Raw genomic sequence first — 13760 nt, 5'->3', positions numbered from 1 at the left:
CAGCAGCTCAGAATCTTGAATTTCGAAATCGTATGCTTCATTAGCTTTAATTATCAAAGACATTGTCGTAAGTCTCTCGTCGCGTTTCGTAATAAATAATCAAATAGACACGCAACTTTGGAACGCTTGAGAACAATCGAATTGTTATATATATATTTTTTTAATGCCGCGTTGTAACGTAAAGAAATTTTTTTGTACGTATACTATTAATTTGGATATTAATTTATTGGAATGTACAATATTTATGAAAGAGACAATTGCGATATATTCTAAGATCGACAGCTGCCGCACTTGGCGCAGTGTTAATTAATTACACATATGCTATATTAATTCGCGAAACTCAAGTACAATATTTTTTAATTAATACTCCGTGAAATGTTTCCAATTACTCAAGGTTTCTCGTCGAGGCTGACTGCGTTCGCGAAAACCGGCGATGGAAAACTTTATCGCAATGTGGCGTTAAAATAACAGTTGTAAAAACATATTTAAAAAGGAAAAGAAAAAAGAAAAAAAAAATCTTATTTTTTTCCTTTTACTTGTCAAATCGCATCGAAAATAAAAAATGATTGTCTGCAATAATTTAATCGATTTATTTGCAAGTGATTCGTCACGATAAATTCTTAAGATCATTCCTTGCGTGTAGTGTATTTTTAGCGTCTCAATGATCGCGCCGACAGCCCATTATTTTAATGTGATTCACATATCACAGCTCGCGGCATAATTCAAATGCGCCGAGTGCAGTTAGCTAATGAGAGTACGGCGATCAATTTACCGGTTCTAGTATACTTATACCGCGTACTGCTCCCAGACGATTCCTCGTCTCCTTGACTCAAAAACGTAACGACAATCGGAACGGTTATCAGTGCGTCGAGAGGAGATCTGCGTTTTTTTTTTTTCCAAAAGTACCGTTTATCAAAAGCGACGATATATCTCTTTGCCTCCACGTGGCGCGATCCACGAGGTGCGCCGCGACGCAAAGTCTCGCGCCGAAATCGAACCAATTCGGCGAGATTAATTTTCGTTATCTTCCTTATTTCGTCGCGACGTTTGATATCGTGCGTGGCGAAGAAAGCTTTCGCGGAGAGAGATATTACAATGCAAGTGGCATAAGTGTGCGTGGTTGCGACGTTAACTGACCAGCGAGAGTCTAACGTCAGTCTGTTGCGTTTCTTGTTGCAGGGGAGATGCGGCCTCGTTGCTGGAGCTGAGACCACCCCGTCGGCTGCGAAAGTTCGTGGGCCCGCATCCGATATCGATCACGAAAAAGTAAGGATCACTTGCGTCTGGATCATCACCCGCGCGCGCTATCGCCCTCGTATCCCTCGCTCGAAAAAGCGGAGTACGAGAGACACTGTCGAGTCGAGTCGAGTCGGGTCTAAAGTAAAGAAAAATAAATTTTAAAAACACAATACAAACGGAAAAAAAGAAAAGTCGAACAAAACAGAGGAACAAAACGGGGGAGGAACGCTTAACGAAGAAAAACAAAGTCGCTAGATCAAGAGTAAAAGAGGAGGAGAGAGAAGAAGAGCCGAAAGAAACGTAAAGTTAAAAAAAAAAATTAAAATAAGAACAAATACGCGGTGTACGATCGTAAACGTTTGAGAAAGACGGCTTTCGGGTTCTCAGTAGAAAGCGAAAAAGGGAAAGTCGAAAGGAAAGACGTTTTATATAAAAAAAAAAGAACAAAATCTGACTTTCGGTATCCGCGTTGTCGATCTCTTTCTCGCGGTTTTTTTTTTTATTCTCGCGACCGTTTCTTCGATAGAACCTCAAGAGACCTAGTGATGCGCCCGTGCTTCTTCGCGCGTGCTTGTGTAACGTAAAACCGGATTCGCGAAAATACTCGACTGACACGGTGACGTGTGAGAAACAAAAAGGATAAAAGAAAAGGTAGATCGTACACGCATGCACGTATAGTAGTACGAAACCGAGAGAGAGAAAATAAGAGAAATAGAACAAGAGAGAAAGAGGGAGAGGGGCACTGAAAGCTGATAGCGAAAAAAAAAAAATGGCCATGGTCTCGACATGCTCCGTTTCGATGTTTCGTCCTCTGGTGCACGCTGCGCTCTTCATGTTCCTCGTCGGTCTTCCGAGCACTGCTATCGCGGATAACACGGGCACAACGAAACCGCCCCCGTGCTCAAGGTAAGTATCTTAGAAATCCAGCCAAATAAGCGAAACTCAGTCTCCCCTTTTGTCACTCGATCCACCCCGAAAAGCTCGACTTGAGAAAAACGAAGACAAACGCCGCGCTTTTTTCGCGAGCGCGCCTGCGATCGATGAAATCGCTCGTTGAGATAATAGATAATAGATTACTTAAATGACAGTTGAAAATGATATCACCACCGTTGGCCTTCAAAAGCCGCGATAAACCGCGGTCAAATCGCGTTTTACATCGATGCTAGAAAACGTTTCTCTAATCTATGAATTTGAAGCAATTAAAAGTAATTTATTAACGATTCGCTGTTCGTTGCTTGTCCTCATAAATATCACGATAATTTAGTTGAAATAAATGAAGATCGACGAGAAATCTCGAATGCAAATTTTCAGAATTTTTTTCTTTTCAATTCAGGCTTTTTATTTATTTGCGATTTATGTAGATTCTGCCAGAGTTCAGATACTCAACAGTCTAATGCTTTGTACAGACTTACACGCAAGCGATTACGTTAGGCGCGCGTGTAATTGCATAAAATCTCATATCCCAATTATCGTCTGTCTCTGACCATCATTTGCGGAATTACAAAATGACGTAAAACCAATCGGAATTAGACATTATTGTATTTTGTGTAAATTTATGCGAAATTGCGAACTATTACGTAAAGAAGTGAGAAAAGCTCGAACTTGCAATCAACTATTTATGATTGTAAATCGCTGATAACGATATTCATATTCTGTGCCATTATAATTTTAAAAAATGTGACACTGCAACTCTAATTTTTTTTTTTTTTTTTTATAAAATCTTACTCAACCGAATAAGATTTTATTCGAAACAATGGAATTTTACTTCAAAAGAATGAGATTTTAATTTTGCATTATTTGTATGAAAATTTTATGGGTTTATCTCTCTCACATTTACGGAATATATTTTTATCGGATTAAGACGCGCGTTTAATATAATTTGTAGCATTCCTGTTACTTGGGTCTGTGTCCAAGTGATTCTTATTTTACTTCGACATAGACACGAGCCACGTGGTACGGAAACAGCAGTAGATATTTGTCGTTGCTAATACTTCGAAGAGAGAAGGGAAAATAATACGGGAAATAAAGCGCAAAGAATTATTAGCGAAAGAAGGATCATCTGTGTAAACGCTACTTCGAAATAAGTTGAGGATCTTCTTCCGTTAATAAAGGCTCGTGCGCGCCTTTCAATTTCGCGTTTTTCTTTACCTCGTAAAGTGGCATTATACAGTATAATCGTGTCTGACGCACTAAGGAATCTGTGTCGCTTTAAAAGGACGGGATTACGTACGCGATATTGCATTAGCGGGCACGCGTGACGCGGGCATTTAGGGAAATGACCTTAGCAATGAACCTCGTCCCGGAATCAGGCGCGTGGCAAGTTGGGCTCTAAATTATCGTGTTCCGCAAGCACAATGAGCGTGACCTTTACCAGTGTCTGCACGTGCATGCGTGCACATGCTAATGGTGGTGCGCTGATTTGCGACGGAAACTTTTCACTCGCGCGATCGATGACGCGCGCAGCATCTCTAAAGAGATCCGGGCGTTTCTCTCCGCGCGTCCCCGGGTGGGTCGGTACTTATTGTTAGATTCGACCAGCCTTGCGATTTCTACTCTCGTTTTCGCGCAAACGGAAAAAAGTACGTCGCTGGAGTAACACGCGCGAGGGAAAAAAATTAATAATTTAAATACACAGGTCTTAATCGCGAGACTGATTTTTCTCGATCTAAAAAAAGAAAAAAAAAAATTAAATCTCATATTAAGGCTTGCAGATTCAAACTGACGCGAGCTTCGTTTCGATCGTTTATGAAAATTACATTCTCAATTTGAGATAATTTTTTTTGTTCCCGCGCACGTCACTTGAAAAATATTTCAATCGCGGTACGTAATAGTATTTTTAGTTCAACGATTACTCGGCGCATGCAGATACCGCGAAGGAATCAGGTTGACGGTATTGCGAAACTGCCTTTTTACAGATACGTCACGGTTTTTTAAACGAAGCGCGCAATGAAGGGTATCGACTTGTTAATACGCCGTAAGATAAAGCCGTGGACGATATCGTGCTCTTTACAATTCCGCATACTTTTTCGAACGGCCGAGGAAACTTACTTTTTTTTCGATATCTACGGCAGATGTAGAATGTTTCGTTAAAATTTCGAATTTTATTATCGGCCGCATTAGTCATTGCGTAATGCCCGATTTTACGGGCGTAACTTTCGAGGAGGTGCCTCGGGCTAAGTTTCAATCGAAATAGCGACGGCAGAACCATTCGTCTCGCGTCGAGATTTTTAGATACGCCGAACGTTTTCGGCATACATTGCACTTGCGATCTCTCGAATTTTGGCGGCGCGCCACTTCGAAACCTACGCAATATTTCTCCGTAATACGGATTCGTTTAACGAAAAAGAGTGTATATTAAGTATTTACTTCTCGGTGGAGCTGCTAGAAAGGAAAAACTTTAATAGCCGCCTTCCTAAAGCGCTCAGACATCGCGACGTTGCAATTTGCGGACGACGATTTCCGGTGCGGAATTACCGGACGACTCGCGGACGCTAAAATTCGGCAAAATCTCCCGAGTGAAGGCAGGACTGGTTTCTCGCGTAATGCACACATGTTTGTCGAGCTAATGCGTGTCGCAACGACGCAGACGGATCCAAATCACGTTTTCGAGATAACGCGCGCCGGGTGTATCCGGTTGACGGGCGCGCATTTCGCGATCGCGACGACGGGTTAAGCCGCTGATCCTCGTCGAGACGCCTCCTGTTTTTCTTCTGCGCCGTTGATGACTCGCGCTCGGCTACGGGCCATCCTTAATTGTGGCGTGACGGAGGCGCGTAAGGGATTGACGTGACGGTGTATTGAGGAGTGGCGGCACGCTCGCGGACCGACAAATTGAATCTTCCGGAGAACTCTCGTGTGACGTATGTCTCGGTAAAGTGGCGCGATCAGGCCACTTCTTGGCCGAGACCGCAATGACATTTCAATCCGAGAACGGGCATCGAATTTTCGTAAAGAAAGATACGGAGATTTAATTCGACGGGACGTTCATTTATCATCCGGCGAGTGTTCTTATCCGTCGACTAATAAACGCGTAAGACGGATGCAAATTTTATCGCGACAGGACAATTCGCTCGCGGCTCTTCCGTCGCGTGATGCAGCACCCGGACTCACGTTCAGAGTATTAATTAATCGGCGATTAATTAATACGATTTATCGCTCCGTTACGCCGTAACCTGATGCGCGAGAACCTGTTCGCGATAATTTATCCGTTCACGTCCCGTTATTTTCCGCGACATGACGTAAAAAAAAAAAAAAAGCGAGCGATCCGTACTGCATCATTTGAGAGAATAATAATTAAAATCCAGCCGTCGAAATCAGATTGTCGCGCTAAGCCAGGTAATTAGTAATGCGCCGAGCGTAATCGCGGCCGCGTAGCTTTCCAGCTTCGCATTAGAAACGATGGTAGCGATGAGAGTTAAACGACAGCGATTAACGCGGGCGTACGAGCGTGCATTCAAACGAAATTATCGCGGATAAAAATGACGCAAATGCTAAAGCCACGCTATCGTTCCCACGCCCGTCGTTTGCCATTCATTTGAAAATGCATTAACATAGATAACCTGACGAACTTGACATGAACAGAAAAGAAAAAGGAAAAAACAAAATTGTCTGAAATAATACATTTCTAGGAACGGTTTGTACCGAGGCAACCATAACTCGCGTGTACGATCTTTTCAAAGTCTCGTCTCTTAAAATTACGTCCGCGCGGAACGTTTCTGGATTGCAAGACTTTTTCGCGCATACGGCCATTCCGGATAATTACGTACGCGTTAAAAGGATCATGCCGATTGGCATAATCGCGGACTAATAGCCGACCGCTCGCGAAATCGGAGGAGGCGCGCGCGCCTCGGATTCCCGCGGTAATCTCGTTAGCGCGTAACAAAGCGACGGCGATCAGTCGCGGTTTCCGCGAACGAGCGCGGCGTATCAGTAATGATAATGAGGCGGCACATTTTGCGAACGCCGCCTCGCGCATACCGTCACGCGAACGCGGGATATCTCCTCCGTTCCACCGCGCGCCGATCGGCTTCATTCTCGACGGCGATGCGTGCGGGCACGTGCTGCACGGGGATCTCGCTCACCAAGGCCGGCCAGGAAAGCGGGAACCGCGGCGATTTCGCACGTACCGCGCGAGATCGGTGAAAAATAATCCACGCGAGGCGAGGAAGCGAGAGGAAATTCGCGCGTCCGGGCGCGTTTCGTTACATGCTGCTCTCGCGATAGCAGAAATTTTTTTTTTTTTTTTTGTTCTTTTTTTGCAGATATCGGCAATGTCAAAAGACTTGAACGCCTTGGACACGTACACGCTTACGTGCTTTCGCGATTTCGGCGTAATTGCGAAGAAGAGAATTTTTCCGTGCTCGCGAGATTCGACACGATTTGCTGCGTAAATCTACGCTCGTTCGCGCGAGAAACGCGTTCTTTTTATGAGCTCTGATCTAATGCCGCTTCAGCCTGGCTGAAGGTGTACCCGGAAGTGAATCAGGATGCTTACGATACCTTACAGGTTATAGGAAAAAATAAAACGATGTAATTGCTGGATCGGAATTTTGCTACTTTAAGCAGAACGCGAACGTAACTCGTTACATGCGTTGCCTTTTGCCGGCTCGTATCGTCGCTGTTTATGAGGATAAACGATCGGCCGATAGATAATCCTGTTTCGCAATTAGAAGCCCACCGCTCTTTTGTTCTCACAATTAAAGGCAAGCTTCCTGTATCTTTATTGAGGATTGGCGCGTTCTAAAGTGTCTCCGGCTTGGCTGGAGGCCGAGACATTGGTCCAGATACCGACCCAACCGCGAAAGCCGCAAGTAGTTGCAAAATGTGCCTCTTAAGCTATACGAAATTACGCCGCAGTTCGGAACCTTGCCATAACTGAGCGCGGGTTGACTTTGCATCGCGGTAAAAGGAGGGTCACTTGATCGACATCGCGCGTAAAAATCAATTCGGCAAATGATGCGGGAAACTGCTCTCGCGTTCTTCGCTCGAACCTGTCACGGTACCGTTATCGCGTTGTTATGCAGTTAGGCCTCCGTTAATTAACGATTCTCGTTCATTATTACCCGACACACGTTTATCGTGCCATTTTGCCTCGGTGCAAAGTTCAATCCCGCGATTTTATCCGCGTAACGCTCCCCCCGGCGAGAGAGACCGATCGCGCGATCGAGAAGGTCTCGTGCTCGCCGAGCGGACAAGTAGCCATATGTCCCGTGCCTTTCCAGTGAGGTATACTGCCACGGCGATCTGCTGCACACGGTACAAATGGCCGGCATATACAAGGACTCCAAGTGGTTCGTCGACTTGAAGATGAAGCAGCCGCCGAACGAGACGCTGGCGTTGTTCCGCGCGTTTATGAGGAGCGTGAACAACAGCCCGAACAAGATCCAGGTGGAGAAGTTCGTCAACGACACGTTCGAGCCCATAGCCGGGCGCGAATTCGAGGACTGGGACCCTGCCGACTGGACCGCCACTCCCAAGTTCCTACAGAATATCGAGGACGACGAGCTGCGGAAGTTCGGCTCCGACCTCAATCACATCTGGAAGCTGCTGGGCAGAAAGATGCGGGAAGACGTAAGGATCAACGAGGAGCTCTACTCGATCATCTACGTGCCGAACCCGGTGATCGTGCCCGGCGGTCGGTTCCGCGAGTTCTACTACTGGGACTCGTACTGGATCATCAAGGGCTTGCTGTTGTCCGAGATGTACAGCACCGTCAAAGGCATGCTAGACAATTTCGTTTCGGTGGTGGACAAAATCGGTTTCATACCGAATGGAGGCAGGATTTACTACAAGATGCGCTCGCATCCGCCGCTGTTGATACCCATGGTGGAAGAGTATCTCAAGATCACCCACGACGACGCCTGGCTGAAAGAAAATCTCTGGCTGCTGGAGAAAGAGTTTACCTTCTGGATGACCAACCGTACCGTGGACATCGAAAAGGACGGGGTCAACTACACGCTCTCCAGATACTACGAAGAATCGTCCGGTCCACGGCCAGAATCTTACGAGTGAGTATCGACCTTTTGCGACTTCGGTAACAGCAGCGCGAATGACGAGGCGGAATATTTCGCGAGGAGCTAAATGATTTAGAGTCGAGGTAAATGAGTCGAAGCGTACTCCGGAGGGAGAGATATTATTCTTCAAAATTATTCTTGACGACACTGCTACGTCTATTACGCTCGTGCCGGATCGCAAGCGTTAATTTTCGTGCATTGCGCAACGCGTTACATCGCCCGCGAAGAATTCTGACCGTTTTGTAAGAGTCGAGCTCCGCCAATAATTAGCGACGACGTTTCTCGCTTTTGACGTCGACTTCCGTCTCGATTTCCATCCATTTGATTTACTAATCCCGCGACTGTGGTGATCAGGGAGGACATTCTGACCAGCCAAAAGTTTCGCACTGCCGAAGAGAAGGATAATTATTACGCGGAATTGAAAACAGCGGCCGAGTCCGGATGGGATTTTTCCAGTCGGTGGTTCGTACACGAGGGTACCAACAAGGGTAATTATCATACCTTAATTGCTTCCCGCGCGATAAAAATAGATGTCTTTATGGGTGAGCGACGTCGGGCGCAATAATATAATATACGTGTCCACGAGCGCGATCAAAATAGCTTTAATGATTGGATAAAGCGTTATTGTCACAGAGACGACTGAAAATGATACCGCGCTAATTATAAGATTGTAACGGTGATATATCCTTAACGAGAAAAGAACAGATATTTGTTATATTCGTGTAGAAATGGACTGCGGACTGTCCCGCCACAAAATAATTTTTTTTACGCGCCGATTCTCCGATTACCCGAGCTCATTTGAAATTAATACCAAGTACTAAAAGATGCCGGGAACGCAGTTCTGTTTCTTTGTCATAATTTTTTTTTTTTTTTTTTCTTTTTTTTCTTCCAATGAATCGAACCGATGCTATAATGACGTATTACATATACACGCGCAGCATTACCCACAATTATTGTGCTATTTCACATTAAACGCTATATCTTCAATGAGATCTGCGCGCCGCTTCAAGGCCCTCCGTCTCGTTTCCTAAGTGAAAGCATTGTTCGCGGCGTCGGTACTCTAAAATTGATTTCGCAAAAGGCGGCTGAAATCGTTAGATCGTACCGTTTTCACGGCACTTGAACCGCCTTACCTCGCTCATTTCCATTGAAATCAGTGAAAATTAAACCAAAGTTAATGAAATTAAAAATCCAAAATTAAAAATTACGAATCCGCGTTTTCGATATAACGAAAGAGAAAGAGCAAGGAGAGAAGAATTGGAAGTTAATAGCGAGACGGATTCCAGGTAATCTGACAAATCTCAAGACCAGATCCATAATTCCGGTCGATCTGAATACCATAATACAGCGAAACGCCGTGCTGTTGGCGCAATATAATCGTCGGATGGGTAACGAGACGAAGGCCGCGTATTATGACGACCTGGCCGCGAAATGGAAGGAGGCGATTACGATGGTGTTGTGGCACGAAGAGGTGGGTGCCTGGCTGGACTATGACATGCTGAATGACATCAAGCGAGATTACTTTTATCCCACGAACATCCTGCCGCTCTGGACGGATTGCTACGACACGTCGAAGAAGTCGGAATACGTGTCGAAGGTGCTCAAGTATCTCGAGAAGAATCAAATCATGTTAAATCAGGGCGGCATACCGACGACTCTAGAGCACTCCGGCGAGCAGTGGGACTATCCCAATGCTTGGCCGCCTCTTCAGTATTTCTTCATCATGTCGTTGAACAAAACGGGTGACCCATGGGCGCAGAGACTGGCCTACGAGATCAGCCAGAGATGGGTCCGTAGTAACTACAAAGCTTTTAACGAGACGCACAGCATGTATGAAAAGGTAATTTTTACGGGAAAAAAAAAAAAAAAAAAACGAGAGGAGAATAATAATATTAAAAATTAATAAATAATGCATCGTAATTTTGGGAAGAAATATAAAATCGCAAAAATTTTGTTGGCAGTATGACGCGACCGTCTCGGGTGGTCACGGCGGTGGAGGTGAGTACGAGGTACAACTTGGCTTCGGCTGGTCGAACGGAGTCGTTATGGTATTGTTGGATAAGTATGGTGACAGGTTGACCGCAGAGGATTACTTCGCGCCGGGCACCGTGGTCGAGAATGCAGCATCACCGCCGGTCGTTTCAACGGCTGGTCAGATGCTAACCGGGCTTCTAGCTCTCATCATATCGTTAGCAGCAGGATTTATAGGGTGAGGTGAGTACCGAGCGAATGGACGAAAAAAATATCTTTGCAAGAAATTGGAAAAGACTCGTGCATATTTTAATTATTTTATTAACTCATAAAAATTGCACTCAAGTTTTTTCCCATCGATTAATCGGTAGTACGCGTAAATTAAAACGATGCCTCTTTCTGTTTTCTGTTTCAGATATCCACGTGACCTAAATCAACTAGCATAAAATTCGCGAAAGATACATTCGAAAGATCGATACGCATCGATCTATGATAGTAGATATACTTCCAGTCTCGAAGAATTCGAAATTGATCTAAATAATATTTTTGCCCTTCTTCCTCAGTCATTCGGTTTGTATAATTTATAACAGAATGACTGACGAAGAGGGCGTAAAAACGGGTATAAAAAGGACCAAATAGAAGCAAGTGCGGGCACTTCTTATACTATTGTAAGACACTCCGAGTAATGCAAGGGGGCCTCAAAAACGGCGTAATTTTTTTTTTTTTTTTTACTCTCTTGCCACACATGCTTCCAAAGAATATTCTATAAGCCGCAGGATATTTTACTACGCATTTAAGCATCGTTTTAGAAGGGACATGAATCTCTATTGCCTTACTTGCGATATATATACATATATATATTATTGATATCGTACTTACCAGTTGTTTAAATTTGTTTTAATGTTATACGATTATCTGTCATTCCGTTCTCTACGCTCTTCGTGATTTTTTAAAAAATAACTATAGCATAATATCGGGCTTTTTCAGAGGTGGTTTATAAAACTATATCGCCAGTACGTTTAAACATATCTACAAACATGTGCCTTCTCTACTATAGAAATATGTCGTTATTATATTATTAATAGAAATGCTGTGGCCCTTCTTGCTGGTGGAATACGTAGCCAGGATTTATTATCGTTAGACAATCGTCTATTACTTAATCACTCCATCAGACGTGCGCTGTTACGAGACATATTCTGTGATCATTTAACGAACTACGTTCGCTGGTCGAATTTACGTTCTATCATCCTTCCATTGCAGGAATTTATTCTTTATCTTTAGATCTAAAACTTTAAATACCGCAGGCGATTTCTCTTGAATTTAGTTTACGTATATTATTTTAATTTGAGATTAGCCGTCGATATATATTACTGTACTAGTATTATTAGGGTAGATAAATTATTATGTCGCGCAAATATTCTATGTAATAACAAACTATAATATCGACGTCTCCAAGATATTCCGGAGACAGTCGGAGCAAGGTTCCTCGACAGGAAAGAGGAAGGATATTAAAAATGGTGATAAATAAGACAATTGAGGGAAACAGTTTGACAGGACTAGCTACAAATAAAAGATACAACGGGAAAGTTTCCACTCGTTTTCTCTTCTCGGAGAAGAGTGGACTCATCTAGTCAGTTATGCGTACGGCGCCTATCTATCTTACTTTTATGAGCCGCAATGGCGACATTGTGAAGGCTGGGCGTCGCCAAAATTACTCCTCTAAATCTTCGTTATTATTCGAAGAGTGCCTTATACATATATATAACTTGGATCTAAAACGAGCTGATAACACGAAGTATTAAACGAGTTGAGGAAAGCACGAGATAATGGACGATGAACCGTTGACGGTTGGCAGTTCATAACGATGACAGATAGTTTGCTTTCAATTCGCGAATTGCCGCCTCTACATTTTATAATTCTCTCTTGCCCATTCGCAACAATCATTCCCCTCTTGTAGTCAAATCTTATAGTCAAATGTAAGCTCGACATATACGCAATATACTTGGCGAAATAGTGGGGCTATGATCTCGCAAATTACTATGTTTACATTCGACGAATCTATTGAATAGATTCTAAAAAAAAAAAAAAAAATAAAGTATATAAAAAATTTGAGAAACGTATTTTTTGGGGAAAAGAAAAAAAAAGTGGTTTGTTAGATATTTAATTTTTCATACTTTATTCGTACAATTAATATCAATTTCAAGTTTTCAAGTAGCACGTCAACGGTGTTAATAAACTTACCGATTACTTTAGATTTTTATTTTAGAAAAAAAAAAATACTACGTTACTTTTTTTTTTTTTTAGAATTCTGTTACGTTTAGTTAGGATGACATTTAATAATGTGAAAGGGTGAGCTTATGAGTGGGTGTGCATAGAAATACCACATTTGTCCCGCCCTAACAAACACAACATTAATACACGATTTATTTTCCAATCGTAATTATCTAAGAACAATACTCGGGAAATCAATTTTTCTTTTTAATTTATTATTTTTCTTTTTTTTTCTACAATCAAGTTGCGAACGCGAATAGTTTATTACGCATGCACCCTGCTCCTAAACCCAACTCCTTGTACGATAACTTAATAAAAGAAATAAATCAAATGTCCATGTGTAACCTATCCTGCGATACACCGCGTGTTGCATGCAGTCGTTTATATTACTCCGTAACGTATCCGTAAAGTGAATACTGATAGACATTCCGGATATGAAATCATCGAAACTAGATCGGATAAATGCGCCCCTTCGTTCTGTAAATCCGTTTGGTAAGTCTATATCTAATGTGCAACCAGATTTGTCAAGGATCAGTTGTGAAGGAATTGCGTTCACCAGATAAATTTGTTAAACCAGTATTCTCTGGTTAATACGACGTAACGTTACATATGGCAATCTGTATTTGTTTGTTTCTTTTTCTTTTTGCGCAATTAAAGCAGACAAGTGTGCGTTTTTCGAAACTGCGTAAGAATATAACGCCAGCTACGCAAGAATGTTCCCTCTGGCATTCGAGAGCCTTTTGTTACGGTAATAATTAACATTCCACCGTGCTACGCGAGTTTCACGCACAACAAGCCACCTTCAATAGTGCTTAGCTTCTACCATCAGTAATAATTACGCAGATAACAGTCGAGCCGTGATGATCGTACAGGGTGACCCAAAAGATGCGTACCAAGAGGCAAGAAATTATTCTGAAGCATTTAAAAAGACGTTCTCTTCGAGGAAAAAAAAAGAAAAAAAAGAGAAAAAAAATTAATTTAAATGAAAAAGAGTATTTAAAGATATAAACTTGTACCAAATCAAGATTTATCTTCCAAGTCACAAAGCTTTTATCCAGAATAAAAAAATATTCGAGGATCATAGTATACGATACTTCAAGATATGATTCCGGAGCTCTAAAGATTTTGAAGATTATTAATGCAGTTACGAATATTTAAATAAATGTATTTCAATTAATGATTTAAATAACTTGTCAGAGGCGTGGAAATTGCTGCCACAATTATATACGTTATGAATTAAATTTTTTTTTAGGAGGAGAGAACTCT

The 13760-nt window shown here is 42.7% G+C and overlaps 1 protein-coding gene across 4 annotated transcripts in view; it reads left to right on the top strand.

The window, feature by feature from the left end:
• LOC139107035 (trehalase) overlaps window positions 1–13760 on the top strand; it is a 35557-nt gene that overhangs the window by 17502 nt on the left and 4295 nt on the right. For 3 of the 4 annotated variants that reach the window (XM_070664248.1, XM_070664249.1, XM_070664247.1), the window contains exons 2-6: window positions 1180–2145; window positions 7461–8246; window positions 8607–8740; window positions 9539–10092; window positions 10214–10461. In XM_070664248.1, the coding sequence (XP_070520349.1) occupies window positions 2009–2145; window positions 7461–8246; window positions 8607–8740; window positions 9539–10092; window positions 10214–10461 (1859 nt within the window). In that variant the 5' untranslated portion in view covers window positions 1180–2008. Of the gene's footprint in view, window positions 1–1179; window positions 2146–7460; window positions 8247–8606; window positions 8741–9538; window positions 10093–10213; window positions 10467–10638; window positions 12843–13760 lie in introns of those variants that run through there. The other variant, XM_070664250.1, reaches the window with a different exon arrangement.

The sequence above is a fragment of the Cardiocondyla obscurior genome, linkage group LG12 (assembly GCF_019399895.1).
Source record: "Cardiocondyla obscurior isolate alpha-2009 linkage group LG12, Cobs3.1, whole genome shotgun sequence".
Taxonomy (NCBI): Eukaryota; Metazoa; Arthropoda; class Insecta; order Hymenoptera; family Formicidae; genus Cardiocondyla; species Cardiocondyla obscurior.
Note: the sequence above shows the minus strand (reverse complement) of the source record. Positions and strands in the feature narration are given on the sequence as shown.